Source organism: Cydia splendana, chromosome 12 (genome assembly GCF_910591565.1).
Source record: "Cydia splendana chromosome 12, ilCydSple1.2, whole genome shotgun sequence".
NCBI lineage: Eukaryota > Metazoa > Arthropoda > Insecta > Lepidoptera > Tortricidae > Cydia > Cydia splendana.
This window is the reverse complement of record NC_085971.1, coordinates 9,041,032-9,068,646: the sequence shown is the minus strand read 5'-3', so window position 1 is coordinate 9,068,646 and position 27,615 is coordinate 9,041,032. Positions and strand designations below refer to the sequence as shown.

The 27,615-nt window shown below is 36.6% G+C and overlaps 2 protein-coding genes across 2 annotated transcripts in view; one reads left to right on the top strand and one right to left on the bottom strand.

The window, feature by feature from the left end:
* The window catches only part of LOC134795422 (F-actin-uncapping protein LRRC16A), a 45,475-nt gene extending 31,257 nt beyond the window's left edge, over window positions 1-14,218 (top strand). Inside the window, exons 20-28 of the mRNA XM_063767261.1 lie at window positions 765-939; window positions 1,191-1,262; window positions 2,523-2,685; window positions 8,540-8,586; window positions 8,813-8,905; window positions 10,112-10,195; window positions 11,424-11,486; window positions 12,717-12,749; window positions 13,157-14,218. Coding sequence (XP_063623331.1) covers window positions 765-939; window positions 1,191-1,262; window positions 2,523-2,685; window positions 8,540-8,586; window positions 8,813-8,905; window positions 10,112-10,195; window positions 11,424-11,486; window positions 12,717-12,749; window positions 13,157-13,176 — 750 coding nt within the window. The 3' untranslated portion in view covers window positions 13,177-14,218. The remainder of the gene's footprint in view (window positions 1-764; window positions 940-1,190; window positions 1,263-2,522; window positions 2,686-8,539; window positions 8,587-8,812; window positions 8,906-10,111; window positions 10,196-11,423; window positions 11,487-12,716; window positions 12,750-13,156) is intronic.
* A 951-nt stretch (window positions 14,219-15,169) lies between these two features.
* Window positions 15,170-26,272, bottom strand: LOC134795416 (histone deacetylase HDAC1). The gene is made up of 11 exons (XM_063767251.1): window positions 26,117-26,272; window positions 25,617-25,729; window positions 25,345-25,462; window positions 24,864-24,964; window positions 24,383-24,626; window positions 23,635-23,811; window positions 23,207-23,309; window positions 22,565-22,799; window positions 21,489-21,578; window positions 20,874-21,024; window positions 15,170-16,731 (listed from the first exon to the last, which is right to left on the bottom strand). The coding sequence occupies exons 1-11, from the start codon at window positions 26,163-26,165 to the stop codon at window positions 16,655-16,657; spliced, it is 1,458 nt and encodes a 485-aa protein (XP_063623321.1). The 5' UTR covers window positions 26,166-26,272; the 3' UTR covers window positions 15,170-16,654.
* Between the last annotated feature and the right edge of the window lie 1,343 nt (window positions 26,273-27,615).

The following is a 27,615-nucleotide window of genomic DNA, read 5'->3' as shown; positions in this document are numbered from 1 at the left end:
TATACTTTTTATATGTTTTCTGAGCAAAGTTCGGTCTCCCAGATATTTTATGTAAAGCGACGTAATTATCAACTTTCCGATATATACTTATGTAGATTTTTTCTAGTATTACGTTAACAACAACCGTACGTTCGAGGCGAACAACTCGTCCCATCTACACTGTAAAAGGGTCTTTTCTCAAAAATGGACGGCAAAGTCGACTTTGCCGTTTAAAAAATAGGTTGCGAAGCGCGTAGTTTATGGTCAGTCAAAAATTAAAAAGTTAAAAACATTGCAGTCTCGATTTTGGGACTGCAATGTCGCATACAAATTCCATTATTTGTCGAGTTCCAAACTTTTTAAAAGTTGAAATGGCCATATCAAATGAAGGCACAGGCCCATTAAACAGCCAAACAGATGATTAGTACCGCGACTATTTAGCTGTCTCAAATAGGTTGGCGTATTTTCGGCAGAAAAACACACTTCTATTTTTTTATTAAAAAAATAAAAAGGCGGCAAAGCTAATTTTTCAATTGTTTCTACTTTTTTCTGTGAAAATATATACGTAAGAAAGTTGCTTTTGTAAAATATTTCTATGATATTTATATTTCCTGCACCATTTTTGAGAAAAGCACTATATATGACTCGGCTGGAAGGCTACTTGCTGGCTTCGGATTCAATTAAACGGACTCCCAAGGTCGTCCGTTTAAAACGAATCCTGAGCCTGCAAGTAGCTACTTCCGAGCCTCGACAATAATGTACTATTAACCATGTGTGATGTTCAGGCAACCCCGCTGGGCTGCCGGCGGCGCGAGCGCGGCGCGCGGCGCGTGCGGCCCAAGTCCGTCGCCGAGCAGCAGTGCTCCAGCAACGAGATGCTGTCCCTGCCGCCGCTGCACGGCGAGGCGGGCGACGCGCTCGCCGACCTGCCCGCCAACAAGCTGCGCCACCTTGTCAAAGGTTTGTGTTCCTAAGCCGAGATAGACATATGCCCAGTGTGAGACCCGTCTTGCAACTGACGGAGAAATTAAAAATTATACATAGTACAATCCCATTTGGGTATTCGGACTTTAAGCGTGTACTGTTATTACTTAACACAATAAAATAATAGCCACAGATTTATATAACTTTCTCTCACGCACCTACGATATACCTATACCTATTTGCTCCATGTATATAAATGATTTAACATGTTAATATTATATTTACAGGACGTCCAAGAAGATTAAAAACTAGAGCACCATCTCGACCTATCACGGATCAATCGCAAGACATAGACGAAGGTGATTATCGAATTCTAAATCTGTTTTAATTTTTCAAAAATTATAAATTTCACCTTGTGCTTCCGCTAAACATTAAAATTAGACACTTTCATAATAATTCAGCCTATATACGTCCCACTGCTGGGCACAGGCCTCCTCTCATGCGCGAGAAAGCTTGGGCTATAGTCCCCACGCTAGCCCAATGCGGATTGGAGACTTCACATACACCTTTGAATTTCTTCGCAAATGTATGCAGGTTTCCTCAGGATGTTTTCCTTCACCGAAAAGCTAGTGATAAATATCAAATGATATTTCGTACATAAGTTTTGAAAAACTCATTGTACGAGCCAGGATTTCAACCCGCGACCTCCGGATTGAGACACTTTAATAAGCCTCGACAATAATGTAATAGTACATTATTGTCGAGGCTCGGAAGTAGCTACTTGCAGGCTGAGGATTCGTTTTAAACGGACGACCTTGGGAGTCCGTTTAATTGAATCCGAAGCCAGCAAGTAGCCTTCCAGCCGAGTCATATATTTTTTATTTAGAAATTAAATTCAGGCAACAAGGCCTATATTACAAATACCTTACAGACTAACATACATACGTATTTTATAAACTTAAAACTAAACACTATTTAGTCGACAAAATGGCGTGGCTCCGTTGCATCGGCTGCTCTTGTGTCGGATTCGGCAGTTTGCCCCGGAACCTCCGAAACACGACACCTTTCGGCCAGAAGTCGACGCACTCGATGGTTCCCTGCATAGTTATAGTGCTTATAGTGCTATAGTGCTTTAGTGTTATAGTGCTTTTCTCAAAAATGGTGCAAGAAATATAAATATCATAGAAATATTTTACAAAAGCAACGTTCTTACGTATATATTTTCACAGAAAATAATAGGAACAATTGAAAAAGTTTGCTTTGCCGCCTTTTTATTTTTTAAATTTTAAAATAGAAGTGTATTTTTCTGCCGAAAATACGCCAACCTATTTGAGACAGCTAAATAGTCGCGATACCAACATTATAGTAATAAGTACTTATCATCTGTTTGGCTGTTTAATGGGCCTGTGCCTTCATTTGATATGGCCATTTCAACTTTTAAAAAGTTTGGAACTCGACAAATAATGGAATTTGTATGCAACATTGCAGTCCCAAAATCGAGACTGCAATGTTTTTAACTTTTTAATTTTTGACTGACCATAAACTACGCGCTTCGCGACGTATTTTTTAAACGGCAAAGTCGACTTTGCCGTCCATTTTTGAGAAAAATAATTTTCCAGGTCTAGACGAATTCTGGCGCACCTGCCGCACGCCGCCGGGCAGCGAGGAGGCGTCGCTGTCGGCGCGCACGCCGCTCACGTCGCGCTCGCTGCACTCGCTGTCGTCGCTCGCCTCGCCCTCGCCGCTGCGCCGCTCGCCCACGCTGCCGAGGGACGACACCATGTAACGTCTACCTTATATACTCGTCTACGATATGTACAGTCAGCAGCAGATATACCTGAGCGGGCAAGGTGTCCAAGAAAACATATACACTTCAATCGTCACAAAAATAAGGACATCTAAGTTGTCATTTTCACGTAGGCTTTCAGTTCGTCACATATATCTTAACTTCTGAGTTTTTCTATAACACATACACCCTTATTTAATCGCAATGACAATAACGGTTAGAAAGTCAGTGGTAACTAAGCACTCAAATTCAAGCTGCTGTCATTAATACCTACACGCACTGCCAATCACGTGCGTCAGCAGCCAGGGTGCCACCAGTTGCTAAGCAGTTGTTATTTCAATGGTAACTAAGCATCAACATTTTATCTGTTTAGCTTTTAAAAAAATACTGTAGCAGCTACGAATTGACACCTCGTTTCTTAAAGAAGTATTTTATCGTCAAGTGTCAAACTTGGACAATAAATAAGTAGGTCCTACGAGAATGATCGGTTTTTTATTTTAACTGTCATAGGCGGCCGTTCTTCCAAACCGTAGAGCATATATATGTTCATATATTTATTTAGCCCGCTTATTGTACTAAAATATATTCTATAGTACTGAAATACGATGCGAAGAACGAAGGAGGAAGAGGAGGAGGAAGGAAAAAATAATTAAATTGAAACGTAACACGTTCACTGTCCCAATCTGACATGTAAACCTTATGGCTTTGTAATAGAGGCTAGTCGTGGCCCCAAGTGAGGAGCACGGGCAGTAAAGGTGTTAAACATATCCAACTATGAGTCCTCTCTTTATTTTGTTAGTTGGACTCATGATCCGCAAGAACGGTGCCTCCTCTTCTCTAGATGTATGCGATAAAAACATCACTGCCATGCATATACTTAATATGCTAACTGTTGACCATAGGAATGACGAATTTTGTTCCTGCTCTCTGCTAAGTTGTAAAAACAAAATTCAATAGAGTATACGGAGTTACATATATCTTTGAACTTATTGTTAGTATATTAACCTAGTAGTAAACATCAAATGGCATTCAGCACAGGAGTAATCTAACCCAAGTAGCACAGATAGCTCTATAACTACTCACTTTTAGTTCTATCTAACGCTCTGTGCGTATTAAGACACTTATAAGAGCACACTCGTGGTCCTACAGCTGTATAATAGATCTCAGTGATATTTATATAGCTTAGGGCTGATTAAAAGCTGCATTACGGCTCTGAAAACTACCATTAATACGCAAAGAGTGATATAAAGGTATATTTGCTACGACCCTATACAGCTTTAAGGGTTATAAGGTCTGTTTAGTGGATAAAATTACGCCATGTGCTGTATAAGGAGGTAATTGTGGACTTTTATTACGTTGACTTATTAAGGGAACACAAGTGAACTATTATGAAGCTAATAGACGTATAATGGAACACATGTGGCACATAATACAGCTTGTCGCTTAACATGTTTACCGCTAAGCAGCTTTTATTACACTGACTTTTAAGGGAGCACGAGTGAACTAATATGAAGCCAATAGACGTATAATGGAACACATGTGGCACATAATACAGCTTATCGCTGAACGTGTTTACCGCTAAGCAGCTTTTATTACGCTGACTTTTTAAGGAAACACGAATGAACTATTATGAAGCCAATAGACGTATAATGGAACACACTTGGCACATAATACAGCTTATCGCTGAACATGTTTACCGCTAAGCAGCTTTTATTACGCTGACTTTTAAGGGAGCACGAGTGAACTAATATGAAGCCAATAGACGTATAAATGGAACACATGGGGCGCATAATACAGCTTATAGCTGAACATGTTTACCGCTAAGCAGCTTTTATTATTCTGACTTTTTGAGGAAGCACGAATGAACTATTATGAAGCCAATAGACGTATAATGGAACACATGGGGCGCATAATACAGCTTATCGCTGAACATGTTTACCGCTAAAGCAGCTTTTATTTCGCTGACTTATTATAAGGGAGAACGAGTGAACTATTATGAAACCAATAGACGTATAATCGAACACATGTGGCGCATAATACGGCTTAGCGCTGAACATGTTTACCGCTAAGCAGCCTATTATACTGCCATTGGGACTGTCTGCATAGGGGCTGTCCATAAATTACGTCATCGATTTTTGACGATTTTTGACCCCCCCCCCCTATAATCATCCAAAAATCATGCTTCAAATGACCCCATTTCCTCCTACTTCATGCTACCGTCATCCGATGTCCAGACCCCCCCCCCCCCCCTAATTTGAAATGACGTAATTTATGAATAGCCCCATAGCGGCTGTTAAAACGTTCACAAGATGCCTTATAACTGTTTAGAGGTTCACTAGTGTATCGAAATAACGACTTGGACTTTATAGTGGTTCACTTAAGTATCTTTATCAGATATATAACAGTCGTATGCTGCATATAAGAATTTTAACGGTTCACGTTGCTTTTTAACATTGACCGCCATTTTATTGTATATAACCTATAAAATTGAAATTGCTTTTCCAACTTTTAAGGGTAACAATAAGGTTTTGTGCCTGAGTTCTTAACCTAAATCATTAGTTTAGTACTTCCTATAACGTATTATTAACTTTTTATCTCATAATTCTGTCCAAACCACTGAAATAGTTTTTACACATGGCTTATTTATATCATTAATTTAAATAAATACTGATTATTTTCGTGGCGCACTGAAATTTTCTTAGATAATGTATATATACAGGGTGGAAAGGCACGACGATCCTTTCCGGAAATGGGAGATAGTTTAGCCTAAGCTCTATATTTTCTCCATAGAAACTATGTTAATATGGGCAACCGTTTCTAAATTATGACCTTTTAAACATCCACGCAAAAAACTACTTTGTTCTAACCCTAACAGGTGACAGGGTCAATGAACTTACTTGTAAACAATCAGTATTCGACAGGAAATTATGCTAATTTGTTGCCATCTAACCATTTTTAGGTCTGCTTACAGCACGGTAAGAATCATTGCAGGATTTTCGCTTTCTTAGTGGTTCCACTTGTTCAATACTTGAATGAAATAGTTATGATATTCCTTAATATTAATAATACTAACCACAACATTGTTTACAACGACAGTTCAAATGGTGACATTGACAACCACTCAAAAGTACGCAATCGTTTTATAAATATCTCTGGTTTCCTTGACTGATAAAAAGGTTTTAGTTTCTTAACACGTTTCACAAAATTATTTTCGAAACTATTTAAAATAATAAACAATTACATGTAGGTTGTGTTAGTTGCACCAAATGAACTTGCAAAAATGAAATACTAAGAATAAATCAAGAATAAATACTTCTTCAATACCAAACTAACAAACCTTCTTGCGTGGTAGGAAATAGACAAGACGTCTGATGTTTGAAATTAAATTTTCATTGAACTATACTTATTGAATGTCATATTCTTCAAATAAAAATGTTAGATTGCTCGTGGCTATTTAAATTTGTGGGGCTGTGTAAAAGATATGGTGTACCAAACCAAACGGAATGTGAAACTGCGGACGAAATGAGACAAAGGCTAATTGGTGCTTTCTGCGGAGGATAAATGACGAAGAGCATACACTATATCGCATGTGCATCGACATACTCGGGTACGGGCTGCGGCGGCGTTGTAATACACGGAGGTACATTTGAACACCGTATGTGAAAAGAAGATAGTATTAAATATTGGAAAAAAGTAATTATCTAAGAAAGTAATAAAATTGTTTGTAATATTTTTGCATGCATTTGATTTATTTGACATTTATGCGTCATTCATACATCATTGCGATACTGTCAACGATCGGAAAAAAGTGTAAAGTCCCGAGCTTTCCCGACGGAGATCCTTAATCTAGCCGTCATGTGCACATGCTATAGGGTTATCACCACAGTTAAAAAGTAGTATTTTTGCAATTTTTATTTTTTACTCAATTAACGATTCTTACCATTACCAATAGTCTCTGTATCACTTAAACGACCTAATACTTCCGGGAAGGATCGTCGTGCCTTTCCACCCTGTATAATGTCAATAAACTTGCATTCCCAAACATCTTTCTCGCATTAATATATAAAACATAACATTTAACTAAACACTTTAACAAAATGACTTATGGTGTCGTTGCGCTTAACGTTTTTGCTTCAATATAAATATGTTCACCTCTGCGTTCGTCGTCACTATACAAAATTGAATAGCTGATTTTTAAGGCAGAGGTGTAAAAGTATGTTATTAATTATCTTTTATTCAGCCCAACGTCAATCTTTCCCGGTATTAGGGCGCACATGTGACATATTAGCTGAATAAAGGGTAACTGGTGGTCTCTTACCCAGTCAATATACACCTCTTATAACTCCTGTTACCCCTTATAATTCCGTTAAATTGCTGCTACAACGCTCTTAAGTAGCTATGTGAACTTAAGGCTGCCTAATTTGTGCCCATTTAAGAGTTATAAAAGCTGAAAAGACGCTTATACAGCTCTTATGCAGCTTTTATATTCCAGCTTCAAGCGTATTCGTACCTCATTATGCGGCTGCTATACAGCTAATCTGTGCTACTTGGGAAGGAACGCCCCCACTGCGGGTTCAAACCTACAACGTCCTGTTAGAAAGTCGTACATTCTTCTTCTTCTTCCTCGTTCCCTCAATGCTGAGGATCGCGACCACATGCAACACGTCTCCATTGATTGCGGTCATAAGCCAAGTGGACCGCATGGTGCAGGCTGCCGCCACTCGTCTTCTTCATGGCGTCAGACCATCTCTTACGAGCCCCACCTTGAGCGCGTTTGCCATTCATTCGCCCCAAGATGATACACTTCTCCATATCATGCATTGGTGATCTCATAATGTGTCCGAAAAATCTAAGGGCTCGTTAATGGCATGCTTTAGAGAGCCGTGTGGTAATACTGAGTTCTTCCAAAATAGAGATGTTAGTTCTTCTAGCTGTCCAAGGTATACGCAGCAGCGTCAATCTTAGCCACATCACAACTTTTCAGGCTCCAAGTTTCGGCACCGTACATAAATATCGAGAAGACAAGAGCTACAAGTCGTACATACGCTACATGTGACATATCTTCAAAAATTATATAAACTAATGCGAAATTAACATAAAACCAGAAGACACAAATTAATAATAGAAATGAAACCCAAAAAAAAAAAAAGCTGTAATCTCTAGGTGCGTGCGACTGAGATTTGAACCCGCGGTCTCTGCTTTGAAAAGCAAACGCCTATTACTGAGACTACAACGTTCAATTAGCTTTCGCTATGTGTCATTCGTTTTGACGATTCTGCTAAAAGAAATAGTTTGCAGTAAGTTGGCCGAGAAGGCCCTGTCAAATGATTGAAGAGCAAAACGTGAGATAGATGTATGTGATGACAAGACTGTACTGCTTTCGATGATTGTCAAAACGCTTTACCTGAAATTAGCATGGTTTATTTTCATTCAATATTCGACCATACTTGTATGCTTTAAACGTCTATTTTTCCATATTGTTCAGATACATTTGACGCATTGACCGCTTAAATACCAGTGGTTTTTTGACAGCTAAGGTGTCAATGGCTTGTTGTAAGTGTAGAAATTAATGAATAGTGACTGTTAAGATATTTGTGACACGTTGAGCGCTCACAAGTAAATACTACCATGACAGCCAACAACTTTTTGACAGTTTAAACGTTTACCTCTCTTTGAGCACCTGGAGTGTATAGCGACTTCTGCTGCTGACTGGATATAGTATGCCCGTGTGCGCCGTATGCACGCGCACGTGTTTCATAAAAAAAATCGATCGATGTCGACGGGAAACAGTAATTATATATATTCATTATTATTAGGGATATATTTATCATTATGAACTTTTATTTTCAGGTACAGCGTGACATCGGGCGAAAGCACACCTGTTTTATTAGAATGCGGTTCGTTATATTTTCATTAAATTAACTAGTTTATTCTATTTCCTCCTCACCATTAAATTGCGTAATTTAACCAATGCGTAAGGATGGTATTCCACCTGTCCAATTTCTATCTCCAATGTGTCTTGCGTCACATTTTGCTTAGTGAGAGTGTGAGACGCCCAGATATTGGGCAGATGGAACACCACCCTGAGGTAGAATGCTGAACCAATTGGTCCTGTTTTGACAGAAGTGTCGCGTTGCAAATCTTCGGACAACGTGGGCGCCAAGGCACCGACCACCCCACCGCCGTCGCGGTCGTCGGACGACGTCAATGCTATGGGTGAGTACCATTTTAATAAATAGCGGATAGTACCATGTTTGTGATATTCAATGGGCTAGGCGAACTGAACCTTGCGTTTGTTTATTGAAAATTCCTATATTACATTTTTATTGTTGCGTTTAGACTAATCCAACACAAGCTAACCATAGCCAGATTGTCAACTGTTGTTAAATCAATAGGTAATTTACGCTTTTTACAATGACATACAAATGGTCGATGTCTGGTTGCTTTCTGTGTCTATTCTTCATAACCGCGCCATTTAGGAAACCACAGGTAGGTATCCGATGCTGACAAGACACCAAGCGAAGACATGGCATTGACTCTTTCAAGTCTTTCAACACCTAAATTATGGCATAATTTATTTAGGAAGTTAACGATAGATTGCCGATTGAAATCAGTTGCCGCTTTATAAACCACCTAATACCCAAAGCAACAATACAATAAAATTAACTTATGCATGAAAAATAGCCCGTCTGGCTGCGTGATAAGTTGAGGTATAAAAAACATATATACCAGTCTATGAACCTAACGCCCTGTGGACTTCACCGCCTCGATTGCGCGAGCACTGCTTACGTGCCGAGTGAACTGCTTAACTTAACGCTTTTCCTGCTAAAACAAATGCTGCAATACTTGTAATTTTCAATCTCTAGGTTAGGTGATAATGAAGTCCCAAGTTCTGTGTCGCCGACTAGTGTTTTTTAAGTGGCCAAAGGGTGATACATGGACAAACTTTACCACTTCTCGAAGTCGTGCTTTCGTTTGCCTTGTCCCGTATACGTCCCAGATAATTTGGACTGTTAATTTACAATTTTAATGTTATTAATTCAGCAGCAATGCGTTTGCCTGTGTTTTTGACAAGGGTGTAGGAAGGATTGAGATCCAACAAAACTTCGTAAAACGCACGAAAATACTTGCATTTCGTCTGCAAGTTTTTATTCAACATTGCCAAAGAAAGGTTATTTATAATATGCATGTAATAAAGATGATGTTGATAGACGGTTTGGTACAACCAGGCTTAAATGTTATTCGAGGCCCTTTCCAGAGTTAGTTTTTAAAAAGGTGGCCGACTGCTACTGTCCTTGTTATATATCACCAAGAAATAACCTGTAGTTTACATCCAACCCGTCTATCACTTGTATACTGTGTGCGTCGCTTGCCCGCCGGCTACCTGTGCTTGTAAAGTGTACCTGAGTGTGGTGTGCTTAGGGAACGGGTGCGCGCGCACGCCCGGCAAGGCGCGGCCGTGGTCCGTCGCCGGCGTCAACCCGGACAACGCCGTGTGTACCACAGGTGAGACAGCACCTGCAGTCTGCAGTCCAATGGGGTTGGCAACTGTCAAAAGTTTGCAAAGATGGCGCCATCATAGCTTCTCCGTTCCCCCGCCGTTTCTCTGGTTTCGTATTTGACACAAATCTAGGGATTGACAATGACATGGCAAGTTATGCTGGCGCCATCTGTAAAATACTTGGAACGGCCAACCCCATCGTGCAACTATCGATGACGTTGGTGCAAACGTTTAACAATTAGGTTGTCGATCAAGATCTTGAGCCCGAATGCCCGTTATCCTACAATGCCTATCGTATTTGCGTACTTTTCGTACTTTTATTTCTGAGGTTCAAATAAACTTTGCAACATGTAGGATACTACAGTCAGTACTCGCATCTGTTTCTAAAAACGCTACTCGTGTGTAGTATTTTGTGTCAGTTCGCAAGTTTAAAAGTGAGTCGGTATTCTAAAAAAATGTATAATTTGTATATATCTATAAATGAAAGCCCGTAATTGACTCGTCTGGTTATATTATCCAAATTCTAAACTGTATTTCATTTCAGATGGTTTTTGAATTGACTGGTGTATTTTTTCAAAACTTTTAATGTGGTACTTAAATTTTATTTTATTAATTTGCGACTTGTTTTAAATAACTTTCGTTCCCTTCTTTTCAAAAAATAACAGACATGTTGCATGCTAATAAAACTCTTCTTTCATTTCTTACCTATTCGTTAACTTTATGAACGGACATTAAACCTGTGTTTACTTACTATTTCAAACATAAGACTCAATCAATACGCTTGCTATTCGTATTAGCTGCTTTAGGGTTATATAATGCTGAATTCAGGTACGGTCAGCCAAGAAAGTAGTTTACCACTTTCTTGGCTGATATTGACATCGGCAATACCAGTTTTACTTGTCGTGTAGAAACGACACCATTCTATTTCTGACTTTTGCACTAATATTAACTTGCTAAACTCTTGTGTTTATTGCCAATTTTAAGACCATTTCATACAAATAACTACATTTTATAATAGGAAGTAATACGAAATTTTAAGCGACAGCTAAGATTGGCAGTCAATATTTACCACGATCTATGTATCAAAAAAGTCAAAAGACGTCAACGGAGGTTTGACTGTATAACCCAATAGTATAGTAGGTATTCTAGGTATATTAGACTGCCTTAGTAGCTTGAGCAGCTAACATAGCAAGCGTAGTGTAGTCTGTGTTGACGTTGGGTGGTGGTCGACAGAGGGCGTGGAGGCGTGCGTCGGCGGCAGTATCGTCGGCATCACGCCGGGCGCCGCACTAACCAGTAACCTACTTTCAGACGCTATTTTGTACTGAGCTACTAGTGTCAATGTGCCGTCTGGCCTGTATCTAGGTAAAAATGCTCATTGCTGCTTACTATGCGCTTGTGTTTGCATGTCACCCAATGTATTTAAAATCACCTGGAAACGACTGATTTGTGTGTGTGCGAATTGATGACTAAAGATATATTTTTACCAGTATTGGCTATGTGCAAGACGGTGGTGCCCGCTTGGCGGCTGTGGAACACATTATTTGTTTGACTTGTTTTGAAAATAGGTTGTAGGTATCGTATAAGATTTCCCGATATTTATCTTAATATAGCATATACCATAATCGAATACTTTCGTGGGCCGAAAACTTTCTTCTGTTTGACAACGTTCTGTCTGTTTATCATCGTTTTTAGTCTCCCCATCAGTTCCATCCCGCCACAAATTTCGCATATAGCCAATAATTTCCAATTAACCAATTAAATGACTCTCGATAGCAAATGTTTCTTGGTTACTCAATACGAAGTCAATCGGTATCGACCAATTCCTGATAACTCATAAAAACTGAGCTCTGGGTCTGGGCCACCAACGAGATTACTTATGACATAATTAAAAAGATATTCTCACATTTAAGAGCTGGAAAACAAATAAAATAATTATCATTAAGTATTTGAAACTTGACAATAAATAATATCTATTGAGTACCTACGTGCTCGAACAAGTTAACCAATCAATATCTTTGAAATTAGGAACCACTGCACAATGCACAATTTAGCGCAAATTGTCCTTTTCCACAAAAGAATATCTGTTTTATCTGATGTAACCATTATTCCTTTCTTTTCGTACAATAAAGCGTTTACTTACTTACTTAAAAATACATAACGACAGCGGCCCAGAAACTTTATACTCTTAAAAAGTGATAAAGAGGTTCTTTGAAATAACATTTATTTTATTTTATTGGATATGTAATGCATGTATTTTTTACCTTCTACATCTTAAGCATGACCATGTTTACCTAACCACGTGTTTACCTACTTCGATTAGATACACCACTTTTTGAACACAGACATTATACTACACGAACTTATGCATCAATCAAGTTTTGAGTAGACAGTAGATAGTTTTCAAAGTCATTCTGTAGTTAAAGTCAGAAGTACCTATACAATTTATTTCATTATGCATGTTCTCAGCACGAGTTTATCATGCTAAATGTGCATTTTAATAAGCATAAACTTTTATAATTACAGGTTCAATGCTACGAGATCATCCGATTACTCCAGGTAAGTTTACTAACCTACTAATACCTACTCTAAGCGCCACTTGCACTATCCCATCCCTCTAACCTGGGGTTAACCGGTTAAACGTTAACCCAGTGTCAAATTGTACTGGTAGCCATGGTAACTCCAGGTTTAACCGGTTCACCCCGGGTTAGTTGGACAGTGCAGGTGGCGCTACTCAGAGTTAGACCAAGATAAGTTTGCAGCGATTTTAATAGCCCAGACAGCGAGTGTTATTTTAAACGTCAAACTTGTATGAAATTATTACGTATAAATAACACTAGCAGTCTGTCTAGTATTCCGATTTTTGATGGTCGTGATAGGCCTGCTTTAGCATTTTACCTGTTTTCTCAGCCTATAGTTTACGTCTAATACAAAACTTTTTATATTATATAATTTTTTTTTTTCAGAAGAAGGAGCCGAAGCCTAAGCGGCGCGCGTCGCGGTGCGATGAGTTTTACGTGATAAGTTGAGCAGGGTTCAATGTCCAGATATTGCAGACACTCGGATTATATTCTCGGATGCTCACTATTGTGCCAGTTAGAATAATAACATTTTAGACTCTAGCTACTGAATAGTCATTCTAATTGTACGAACTAACTGATCGTCATCTATTATAGGATACGTATGCCGAATGGTTGATTTAACAGGCATTTGTGAACTAAGAAAATGACAAAAGATAATTATTCTTTCAAATATAATAAGATTATAATAATAGTATCTTATAAAGTGAATAACCATTTATATTTACTGTGATTGAGTTAGTATTACGCGTTTAGTTTACTAATATATTATAGTCATGCTTAATTTATACATTTTATTGATTGTTATTATCAGTTTTGTTATGGATTTTTTAAATATGTATAAAGAGAAAATCGGTATAAAGGTATGAAATTGGTCTTGCCTAGTCACGATTAAAAGGCCTACAATTACGCACAATTTACTTTATAAAACGTTTGTATTACAAATTGTAGAATATATTGAGACTTCCAATCGATTTCACGATATAAATAGTTATCTTCCAATTTTACATTCCTTTTTATAATGTAAAGTAGCAGTCAAGTATTTTAAAAATTATGAACAAGTGTGATTTTTAAAATAAAGTTCAAAACGTGAGGTAATTTTAAGACTTAGTAGACTTGGAGTGATGTAAAGGTTCAATTTTACGATAATTTGGTAAACGTAGAGCTCGCCCCTTACATTTTAAGTGTTCATTAGAATAACTACTTATAAAATCAATTACATTCATTTATCTTTATTTGTAGGTATGTATAAAACTGATGAAAACTATGTAGATGTATATTGCTAAATAATTGTTTGATAGTATTTTTATATTCATTCCAATTATTTGATGGTTTTATCCAGCTCTTTGGTACCAGACTGATTTGAAGGTACTTTTATTTTATGGTGCAATTTTATGTCTAGAGCGTTGTGATAATCTGTTTACAATTACATATAATATTCAAAGATATGATCTTCTTTTTTTTAACCCATTTCCCATCATCCCTATGAAATGGATTTATAAAAGAAACAACGATGGATGACACATTTTGACGCAATTTATTTAACAATAGAAAATATAATAACGTTGAACTGTAGTTACTTGAAATTTACAAATAATAAAAACTTCTAATGATTTCATAACGCCTGTTGACTACATGACTCATTTGACAGACAGCTGTCTATTGATACATTTAAAATAGATTAACCCCCTCAACGCCAAGGAAACAAAAACGTTACAAAATGTGCCCACAGTGCTAAGAGTTAGTGGAACTACAATTGAGTCGCTTAATTTCAAACTCGGGTAAATCCATCTGTCAGATTATGCGATATTGGTACTAAGCAAAAGTAATAGGGTAGAAATTTGCTGAGAGGGTCGAATGGATTTACCCGAGTTTGAAGTTAAGCGACACAATTGTCATGGCGTATCCTGTCATAACGACCTTCATCCATTCATATAAGATTCATATTACCGCATTTTTAGGAAACTGTTAACGCAGGAGACATTTTTGTATGAAAAATGGCGTTGAAAGGGCTAAGGGTAGTCGTGTATTTTTAGATTACAACAAATCAACCCCCAAATACGGACAATTACCCTACCTAAAAGTGATTGCATTGCATCTCATTTACAAGCAGTTCAAATACATTAATTTACACTAACAATTAGTATTTATATGCATCAGCACTTGCAACTAGTTACACAAATTCTTCGTTGTGCCATTACTTCTTTGTCTGTAAGCAGGTAATTTTGTGTAAATAGTCGTAAGAACGTTTTAGATAAGTAATCAATTGAAGAATGCCGGATGAGCAAAATTACGCTAATTGATAAAATCGATATCGTTAACTACCTACTCTCACTGTGACACTAGTACGTAGGTAATCGTTTATTGTAGAAAAATAAAAGCTTATTTATCTTTATAAGATGCACACAAATAAGCAATTTCAGTCTAAATGCTTCATCTTTGAAAACGACTATAAATTAAATTAGAACTTACATTACTTGCGAAGATACTACTAGCGAAAATTCATGAAGTAATTAACTTTCTTAATTTAGTGTTAGAGACATTTTATTAGGTAGAAAAAATTCAACTAATGCTCTTTCGATTGTCAGGCGTTAAAAATAGACGGAATATAAAAAGGCCTATCTCAGAAAATATGTCTGCCTCTTTGCCACGGCTATAATATAAAATGTATGAACAACGTGGTGATAAGGAGACGACAGACATAGTTCCTGAGACCGACATCTGAAATTTACAGGATCGACGTGCGACGCTCATTTAGCCATCCAATAATAAAATCCAGCCACTTTAGGATTTTTTTAAAATTTATTTCACGAATTCTGCATTGCTACAGCTGTACCTTCAAAGGCGGCTCTTTAGTAACAATCAGTACTATCAGTATTAAACTGAAGGTACCTATGTATATTACACACCACTTTAAAATAACCTGTTGAAAAAATCTGTTTGACGACATTTGGACTAGAGGGGAGAACAAATTCTTCAAATTCATGTCGCACCCCGATACTACAATTATAAGGAATAATTTCTAGATTTGTTATTCTCTTTTCCTGTGTAAGTTTTGCAAACTTTAATTCTTATATAAATGAATACTGAATAAAATGTTTTTTGGCTTATTTATTGAATATTGGTCCAAAAATAATATCTATAAATTAAATGATGAATTCAATGAATTATGAATTATGTTTGTTGGTTGCTATCTAAATTATTGCTTTCTTTATCAGTTTGGTAAAATTATAGAGTAGAAAATTATAATAGTGATAACATCAAATAAAAGTATCGTTGGCGTTGGATGGCATTCTCTGAGTTACTAGTCAATCCATACAAAATATAGGTAGAAGGATCACTCTAATATTATGTAACCAGACTGCTAATTTAGCAGAACTTTTATAAGTGCTCCCTATTATAACTATTCACTCTGGTAAAATATACAAATACATTACATAACTATGTAATACAAAATCTATTCTACAGAAAACAATCCTCTTTAAGATTCAGAGAATTCTTACACTTTAATTCGAGATCTCTTGTCTGTCTTTTCGACTTCTTGATTGAGTAACGAACTTGTTAGCAAACTTGTATTGCTAAGTCGACTGCATCTAGATTTCGGTTGTCCATCATTATGAAGTTTCACCGACCTATTTTTGTCTATAAATTAATGTAGGCACTTGTATTGTGCACCAAAAAGCTCGGATTGATGTGCCTGATTGAATTCCCTTTTCACAAAAAATCCTTATTTTATTTATTACTTGCCAAAATATCTGAGAGCCTTGCTTGCATATCATTACACACAATGAAGGCAGTTAGATATGCTGGGTGAGTAAAATTTCACGATATAGTCTCATATCGTTACGAACTAAGGCTAAACTTGAGGTGGCCCTACCGCTCGCATCAGGGGTTGGGTGGGACTTCTTTCTTTGGTTCCTCCACTGTGCTTAAATTCTTTAGGTCATCCTTTGAATCATCCGCTGAAACAGAATAATAACAATTTATGAACGGCTGCTATTTAACTGATCACCAGATTTAGTAAAATTTAATACCAAAAAAATCTATTTTACCACCCTAAAATAATAAATGATCACCTAAATTATAACACCATTTTAATGTGAAATGATTACCAATTTTATTACATTTTACTATCCTATTTAAGGAAATGACACCAAACTAATCATTATTAACCCAAAAATAGTAAAAGATTACCAAATTTCAAACCCCATTTTAATGTGAAATGATATCCAAATTTTTACATCTTGCTATCCTATTAAAGAAAATGACACCAAAATAATCATTGTAAACCCAAAAAAAAAGTAAATAACCACCAAAATTAGAACTCCATTTTAATGTAAAATAATAACCAAATTTTTAAATCTTGCTATCCTATTAAAGCAAATTACTCCAAAATAATCATTGTAAACCCAAAAATAGTAAATGACCACCAAAATTGTAACCACATTTTAATTTAAAATGTGCAAATATTTAATATATCGTTATCCTATTCAATTAATTAATCCACTTCGTCACCTTTTTCTAGTAGCATTTCGTTTCTGTAAAGGTCGCAGTTCAAACCTAACCTCACCTACTTTTCGAGTAATATTTCGTTTCTGTAAGGCTCGCAGTGTTAACCTATCCTAACCCACTTTTTTAGTAGTATTTCTTTTCTGTAAAGGTCGCAGTTCTAACCTAACCCACTTTTCTAGTAGCATTTCGTTTCTCTAAGGGTCGCAGTTCAAACCTAACCTAACCCACTTTTCTAGTAGCATTTCGTTTCTGTAAGAGTCGCAGTTCAAACCTAAACTAACCCACTTTTTTATTAGCATTTCGTTTCTGTAAGGGTCGCAGTGCTAACCTAACCCACTTAACTGATAGCAGTTCAAACTGCAGCAGATTAACCTACTTTTCTAGTAGCATAACGAAATGCTATTAGAATATTTTTAGGCCTTATTTTTTTGGTGTTCAGTAATTTTTTTTTGTAAGCATGATTTTTTTATTTAGGGTACCAAAGTATTTTTTGGTGGTCATTATACTTGTAGCCTTTATGAACATATATTTTTACCTGTTTTATTTCTTATTAGAATTTTTCGATAAAAAAATATCACCGTCAAAAACCATCGAGATTACTGGTAAAGTGAATTCACACGACTGTCATAGAAACATTGGATTTAGAAGTGGGTTGTGAATGAAGATCATCAAATAATATTTTCAGGGATCGATATAATGTTTTGTAGGAGATTTGGAGCTAAAACCCGACTATGGAAAAGGATATACCATGTGGGTGGCGTATCACCCTTTGCCTGATAAAGGTATAACGAGAGGTCGTATCCATCCATCCATCCAAAAATCCATCCATTCAAAAACCATCCATAATCCATCTTGTACCAAAAACCTTTCTGAACTTGAACTTATGCATAAAAAATCTTCATCTACAGAGAAGGAAAACATGAGGGACATATACTATAGGGATGATGACACATGTTGAATTTTATAACAAAACCTAGTAAATAAAATAGATAGCAAATGAGCAATTTATCACAATTATGTGGATATTAAAATAATATATGGAAATAATACAAAAATACAGGACCTGAAAGTTCCAAAATTTAAGTTTTTTTTTAACTTCCAAGAAGGAAATAAGTAAGGATACCATTCGATTCCTTAAATTTTATCCAAAAAAAGATTGTATAGCAACTATGTACATAAACGCAATATTTCACCGACAAAAACGCAATTATCTCGTTTTTTCCATACAGTCCATACTTCAAGATGGACTCTCAGTGACCTTGACGTCACGGTCACTTATCGTTTTGTTAGGGGTATTTCGCGAATTAAGGCGCTCTTATACTCGAGTTTTACGTTTTCAAGGGGGTGAAGCAGACGCGTGGTAGAACGGGCAGGCGGGCGCCCCGCGCGGCGCACCGCACCATTCCCGCGCAGCACGTCTACGTCCTTATTCTGACGACATCGGTATTCTGAATTGTCAGTTCCGGGATTTTTTCCGGCAATTAATATTGAATAAGATTTATTAGCAAATTCGAATTTTGATCAGTACTTAATGAAATTAAAAATGGTAGGTAAGACGGTGAGTGTAAATAATTATTAATCATATACAATATAAGTGTATACCGCGACAAACTGAGAATCTAATCAAATTATACCAAATTATTATGAGACAAAAAATAGTACTTACTAATAGACATTAAAAATGTAATAGAGCTAAACCAAGAAAAATCTGCAACGATTTTGATTGCACACGCAGTGCAAGTGTTATTTTAAACGTCAATCTTCTATGAAATTATGAATAATACTTGCACTGCCTATGCTATCAAAATCGTTGCAGACTTGGTCTAACTCTAGCAGTCAATTTCGGGCAAGTAGGTAGTGAAAATAAGGAAGAATACTAGCAAAGCTAAGATAATTTGTGGGACTATTGAGTTATGCATAGCTCCAATAAGTCAATAAAATGATTTGTCTTCACAAGAAAGAATTATAACAATTTATAACTCTAACTGTAATACTAACTATTTTTCTAATTTTGAATTGACGAGTAAAAGGCAAGCATTTAAAGATTGTAATGACAAAAAACACTTCTACTTCGACATTCGAGTTAGTTAATAGCTCAAGAAAATAAAAAAAATCTGCGGAAATAATTCGTATAATTCTGAAAATTGGCAGTTATACCTTGTGGTGTCCAGATAACCATACTTAATGTCCTCGAGCTTAGCGGGTGTGCTGAGGGTGTAGGGGGGAGGGGGGGTGAAGGTCCCTTTTTTTAGTTTTTCGTAAATAACTCGTAAATGGTGGCCAATATAAAAAAATCTTATTAAACGTTAATAATCTACACAAAATTTTGTACAAAAAAGATTCAGTACACTTTTAGCAGGGATCAATATTTAAAAAGATAATAAAGAGAGAAAGTTAATTATATTAAATTCTAAGGTTCCTTGTTTTTATTTTTTCGTCCTTTAATATCAAATATCTCACTTCCGGTCAAGAATTCGATCAAGCAACCGGCAAATTCGGATTCAGCGGGGTCTAATTAGGTTAAAAAACCCGGTTGCGAAAAAGTAATACGATTTGCCAGTCGAAATCGATATTATGAAAAATATGACCAGTCTAAAATATTTGAATCCTGTATATGTTTAAAAATTATTCAATTTGATTAATTTTATAGCCTTTTAAAATATGTTTACACAATTTATCAATCGTGACTGAATTCCGGATTGGTTAGATGGGTGTGTGCCTTTGCTGCCCAACTTGTTATAAAATGACAATATGACGGACGAATGTCTGAAATGTCACCGTATTTAAGAATTATTTTGCTTTTCTTCGTAAGCATGTTGAAAAACATTGTGTGTATAACATATTTGCATATTTATACTGTGATTACCCATTTTATGAAACGTCCGCTAAACTAGCATAGGTCCGACGCCGACAGTGGTCACGGGCGTACTGGCGTGAGGAATGGGCGCAAGGTATTGCCGCGTAGGGTGTAATTTAGTAAGCAAAATGTTGAATTCATCAAATGATGAATGAAAACATTAACGTTTCGATAAAAGGACAAGCAATAATGAAGATTTACTTAAAAGCTATCGACTGAAGTAAGTTTCATAAACATTTTCGTCGTAGTACTTCTAACATAAGGAAATAAAGACAGTGGTAGGCATGTTTTCAACTTAAGATTCTATCGAGAAAATTATGAGCCGTCGTGTTCCTGACAAGCAATAACGTAGTTCAAGGACTGAAGTTATACATACTAGAAAATAATGCATGAAATCCTTGTAAAAGTCTGTAAATATGGTGACAAAAAAGCGCATTTTACTACACACCGCGCCTTAAGTACGATTGTCAGACTTTGACTATCATTTCTGACTTTTTTATTGCTTTATTGCAATGGGTCCCATATAGACATTTGATCCTAAAAACAAACCTGATCGATTGATATCGTAAATGAAAATTTGTCATCTAGCCTATTATAAACTACTGTTAAAAGGTATATGTTTGTGTAAAGTGTGGGTTACGGTATGGGAAAGTTAGTGTGGAACTATGACCCAAAATCTTGTACGACGTGCCCCGGAGCGTTCATAGGGATGAAGTAATATTAGTTAGTACTCACGTTTGAGTTCGTCCTTGAGCGGGCCGGGCTCCTTGTCGAGGCGCGGGCGCTTGCGCGGCTGCGCGCTGCGGTAGGAGCGGTTGTCGCGCCGCCCGCCCGAGCCCTCATCCTCGGAGTCGGATAATTCGCCGTCCCCGGTGATGCGCTTGTCCTGCAAATTAACGTGACGGTCATACTACGATTTTGGTGTTAATGAACGTTTAAGTATACATACCAGGGGCGGTCTAGCCCAGATGACAATCGTTTGCGCTCCGACAACGAAACGCTATAATAAGTCTCTCTATCGCACTAATATGGAAGAGTGATGGAGAGACAAAGCGTTTCGTTGTCGTAGCGCAATTGTCATCCTGGCTACGCCCCCAGATGTCAGGAATTTTTCAAATATTTTTAATTTTATCGTTTTTGCAACAGCAAGTTCGGACCCAGCCAGCCAGCCGCCGGCACCAAGATCCGGCCATACAGTTCTTTCTTTTACGAAAGTAAAAAAGTCAAATTAGGTTTTGTTATTAGTTCCCCGTATGAAGTACCTACCTACATATAACATCGTGATAGCTCTGCATTTTGAACAGTAACCTTTCTTTTTATAATTTCATTTTTTTTCGGGAATTTGCTTACCTTATCACTTTGTGGCAATCGTTCATCCTTGTCAACCTTGTCCTCATCTTCTGATTCATCATTTACAGCGTCTTCTGGTATTGCTTGAACCTTAAACGAGACAATATTTTTTGCAATTAGATTAATTGCATTGCAATAAGCATTGAAAGTTCATAATAATAACTCCACGGCCGAATTCAGCCACGGCGACTACTATCAACTCCGTCGCTGTCGCTGGTGTGCTCGCAAGTGGCTGACGTAGCCGATCTTGTTGGAAAAAGTTCGTTAACATTGCGGGTATGTGAGCACACCATTCATATACAGGTTAGGGTGGGTCACTCGTGTATGGACAAAAAAAAAGTATTAGTTATCCTTCGGGCACAGTTACAAAAAGTTGCGTAATAATGCCAATAAACAGTATTTCAAATTATTCTGTAATCGGAATTCATTTTCTGCCTCCGGATCCATTTCAAAGTTTTCATATAAATATTGTTATATTTTGTATGGTCTGCGGAGTATAGACATAGACATCATTTATTGGTAATAAGGCATTACAAGTCACAATTTTCAAACATATTTCTATATTTCTATATTTATGTATCGTCTCTTTATTCAAACTTTAGCTAAAAACTTATAATATTATTAGCTCTAAATAGCATGGTAAAGGTTCAGAGCCAATAAATAAATAAAAAAGTACTCAAAAAGAAACATTTTTTTTTTCATAATGTCCACACATTTAACAAAAACTTTGACTAAAATCCGGAGGCAGTAAAATTAAAGCTAAAAATAAAATAATAATATGTGCAATAATTAATTACCAAATGGCACCTTTTTTTAACTGTGTCCCCTATTAAATTAAAAAAAAGTAAAAATGACCCACCCTAATACAGGTATTGCCGCAGGTGGTCTGGCTTTTAATTTATCACTCTTGGCATCAAGCTCTAAGCGCCAAAGTAAAAAAATAATATTGTTAAGACTTGAATTGTCATGATTGATGATTTTGCTGAGTATTGAATCAAACTCAGTCAATGCGCAGAATATTTGACTAATAAAATAAATATTCGGCAAAATATGTTCAAGCCAGTGCGAAAATGTACCTGGACTCCAGGCGCATGTGGTAACATCCTTAGATTTTCAAACAGTCGATTCTTGATCTTCTCCAGGTACTCTGGTGTGTTCTGATTAGACATGTTGCTCGGTGATATGTGAAGTTTGAAGTCCGGCCCGAAGTACTCGAAGTAGTCGTTGTAGGGCAGCTCGTTCGCGATCTCCACACCGAGCGCTACGGACGTCTCGTAAGTCCAGCAGCGTGATACGTTACGGATAGTGTAACTGCAATAAAAAGAGGCCTTAAGTATACAATATTGTTAAAATGATATCTATATGTATATTACTGGGAAAACCTAGGATAAAAAGAATGGAAGTCAGTGAGAAGTAGCTAATACTTACTTCTTATTATCACATGTTATTGGTTTATAACGGTACATACAATTGAACGTCTAGAATACTAGATTAATAGACTTCCTTATTCAAAGGAAATATAAACATAGTTTAGGGAAAGAGGTGCTGGGCGAGGATTCCATCAAGAACTTGGCATTGACTTTTTTATCTTTGAAAGAAATTTTAATTCCTACTATATAAATGGTTCTTTCAGAATTATTTGTTATAATAGAAAGCAACAGCAGCAATTTAACTTAGCATGTGTAATTTGTGTATTATATCGGTTGGCGAAAACTTACCCTCCGCCGCCAACTAGAAGGAATGGGAGTCCGAATCTCTTCACTAACTCCACACACCGCCCGTGCCCTCGCACCGTCAAGTTGAAACACCCCAGTCGGTCACCTAAATAGTCAATATGTAAATTATTTTGGATTTATATAATTGGTTTGGTTATATATGGCGTTTTTAATAACCCCTGTCGTTTGAATATGTGCAGATCATAATTTTGTAGATTTTTAAAACAGGACCAATCCCCCGAGTTAATAAAAATGCTATCCTTTAAAAAAAACAAGCATCGTCATTTTACGCAGACCAAATCAAAAACTCATTCATTCATTGAAAAATCACCTTGTATGTTGTAGTAAGAGCTGAGAATATTGTTGTGAGTTGTGTATTATTGATAAAGGATTATGAAAGTATTTGTCATTTTTGAAATAAATTCAGTTACCTGTTAAAGAGTCAGCACCGCACTGCAGCACTACAGCGCTCGGTTGGAAAGTCTCCATGACTTTGGATATGATTGGAACAAAGATCGATTCATAAGACTCGTCATCCATGCCATCTCGGAGTGGGATGTTCACTGCATAGTATTTTCCTTTGCCAGCTCCAATATCTCGTAAATCACCTGTATAAAAACAAAATTAGTTACGAGCTGGAAATGGGAACAAGCTTATAAACCTCTGTTAAACCTAATAATAAAGATTTGTATGTGGAATATCAGTAATGAATTAAGTCAGGGGCCTGATAAGACATTGATTACTGTTTATTGTGAGTTTATATATTTGCTCTTGTGTTTAGTTTAGTAGCAAATGTATAAACTTGCACTAAACATTAATCAATTTGGAAATAGGCCCTTAAAACTAAAGTACTTTACAGTACATCTGGCGGTCTAGCTAGCATAAGTTGCGTTCTCGCGCGAGAGTCCATATATACTTGAAGTCGCGCTAGATGTATGGAGTCGCGCGAGAGACAGCTCATGCTAGACAGACTGGTGCTACATTACGACACCAGGTGCTATAATAAGCACATTACGTAATTACGTCGAAAATTTAAAGGGCATATGTACTGTAAAACGTACGATACACGTGCGAATAGGTAATTCGCAAATCCGCGTTGCGAATTTCCTATCTCACCTAGGTATTTAGTCGATTCTAAACATGACAACAACTTTTTCATTCTAGAATCTTATATAGTACCTGTGCCAGGGAAGTACTCTCCATACTTATGGAAAGACACAGTCATAACTCTGTCCGTGGTGTAAAACGCCTCTTCCACTCCATCTCCATGGTGTACATCAATGTCGATGTACAGAACCCTCTGGTGGTACTTGAGTAACTCCAGGATGCCCAGGACAATGTCATTAACGTAACAGAATCCGGATGCTTCTGATTTTTTGGCATGATGGAGACCACCGCCCCAGTTGATGCAGATTTCTGATGCCTGTGGAATTTATTTAAGGTTAATTTTCATCTTTGAAGTCAATACCTTGACTAAAAAAGATTAACATGGAATAACCGTTACTACACTGTTGATTTCAGTCACACAAAGATAATACTCTTTGTGTGACGTATTACTCAAGTGTATGATAATGATAAGTGTATTTTTTTTTTATTTAGGTAATATTAGTAATTTGTTATTGGTTTGTACACACACAACCAAAGGTTATTAAAAAAATACCTGTTTATTTAACTTGACTGCAGCAGCTACGGAACCTCCCGCTGATAATTGGCAAAATTCATATAGTCCATCAAATACTGGGCAATCTTCTCCAACATTAACTGCAAATAAAAACTTATTATTTATAACATGTTGTAGGACTAATCCCAATAAGGTCTAGTTTATCCTCTTGGTTGGAAGGTCGGATGGCAGTCACTTTTGTAACAACTAGCGTCTACGCCAATTCTCGGCATTAGGTGCGGCGGAAACCAGGCTCCCATGAGCCATGGCAAACAGTAGAGACAACGCAAGGAAGATGATGAATGTAAGACTAATATTTTATTATAAAAATAAAAACAGTGATGTATTTATATGTAACACTTTCCTTTCAGTGCCATGAGCCCCAATTCCAATACAAAATGAACTCGACTAACGGGTTCTTGGCATTGAAAGTGTTAAAAAAAACAAGACTGAAGTGGTGGGAGTAAGTAGATAAACTTACATCTTTGCATCTGTTTGTTGTATTCAGACATATTATCCGGCCGAATTGACCGAAGGAATCTGATATAATCATCTGAGTGGAACTTGGTCATTTCATCTGCGGTTGCTTTATGCGGCCTCTGAGGATAAATAAATAAGTAAATATATGACAATCTTTCACAAATCAACCCTAGTCCCGCAGTAAACTCAATAAAACCTTGTTTTATGGGTACTAGACGAGGATAAAATATTAATAGGTGATTTAATAAATGAAGTTTTTAATCATTAACTTACATAGATTTCCATTTTCCTATACAATCCATAATTCAACAATAAATTATGAGTCATACGTATGCGGTGCGGTTTCATGGGGTGGCCCTGCCCATAGTAGTAGTTACCAATATCGCCTGTAATTAAAACAAACAATACATATTCAGTCAATTAGTAATCAATGATAACAATTTCAACTTTCTATCAACATGTTACTCAGTTCATTTAACGGCTTGACACATTCTAGTCTGTAGTGTACAGATGAAGGTGCGAACAAAACCAATCGGACCAATCATGGCGCAGATCGAGGTACAGACGCTTTGAAATGCCATGACACACAATTCAATAAAAGTAAAAAGATGAACTTCCAACATCTCACATTAGGCGTTAACCAACAATAATAGTGAGTAAACAAGCTTTTCATATCGGAAAGTTATAATAAAAATAAGCAATAATTGGAAATAATGTAAAACATAGTAAGAAAATCGAAAGCCTCTTGTGGCGGGTAACTTGCTTATACTTACTGTCATAGTAATAGCACACTCTCTTCTTACTATGTGGTTGCATTGCCATTTTTAAACAAAAATTGTGTAACTAAAACACAATTCTGATATTAATTTATAACTTTTAGACGTAACACAATCACAAAACTATCGAAAACAGCTCCACACAAGCAGTACAGCAACCCCAACCCAGCTTCCTTCACTTCCTTGATTCCGTTCATTCATTCACTCGCTCACTCAACTCAGCAGCAAAGAGAATATAATCACTAGCAGTGGTGACTGAACGAATCAACACACCCGGTCTCTGCTCTTTAAGGCTGGCCACAGACGTTCCTGATCCTGATCAGGAATCCAAATTGGGAATAGATTCGGAAACCTTAATGCTCTTTTGACGTGGTAACGTCTTATAAATCGATGAACACCGCACAGTGTTCGATTTCCCTCAAAAAATTTCCCTATGCTGTTTATTGCATAAATCAATCAAGGAATGCATTTGAAATGCAAGACTAGAACACCCAGAAGTCTATTTCAAATACTTTTTTTTATAAAAAATAAATTATATTTCATGAGCTTGACATCGAAAAATTACTAAATAAATTCTACAAAAGTATCTGATGAAGAGGTCGCTTTTTAATCAATGTAGTTTGATAAAGAAGCCTTTGGCGCATATTTTCTAGTTCTTAGTTTTGGAATTTACCCTCTGCTTACCGAGTTATTCATATAAATACAGATTTTTTATTTCATTTTTTTTCTCCTGAAAAACTCAAAAGTGCGACTTGTAACTAGCACTGAAAGATGGCTCTTAACTAGGTCTACCACTGGTAAAAAAATCACGTTCCACTATCGCGGCGTTTGGGAGTTACGTATAAAGGTCAAATTATACTTTTTAGGGTTGTTACTTAAAGGTCAAACAAATATGAAAGGACGGAGTAATTAAAAAATCTGATTAAATTAAATTAAGGAACAACATAAGAAACTTTATTTATATTTATTTATTTAACCTTTATTGCACAATACAAGAAATTACAAATGGCAGACTTGCCAAAAGGCATTATCTACCAGTCAACCATTGGGCCACGCAGAAACTTTTAAGTGCAGTGCACTTTGTTAAACAATAAAGTCATTAAATTCAGAAAAGAAAGAAAGAAATTCAGAAGTCTAGTTATAGTTTCTTTTCGCAAGTTGGTCTCAGATTTTATGTATTTTGTGGCTCATACAAATCATTTTCATTTTCGAGAACTAACGTGCAGTCGTCAACATGGGATGGATTTTCATCACCGTCTATTAACGAAGATCCATCATTAGCTAGATCTTCATCATCGACTTCTTCTTGTAAGTTTTCTTCATGAATCGGCTTCAGAAGTTCACGAACTGCTTCTGGTAGACTAATCCTACTGGACGATTTTTGTAAGTATAAATGAAAGAGGTTTGCACACAATTAAATGTATTCAAACTTAGCCATTTTGATAATGATGGATAAAATTGTTTTTTACGATTAGTCGATTTTTAATTAATCACTA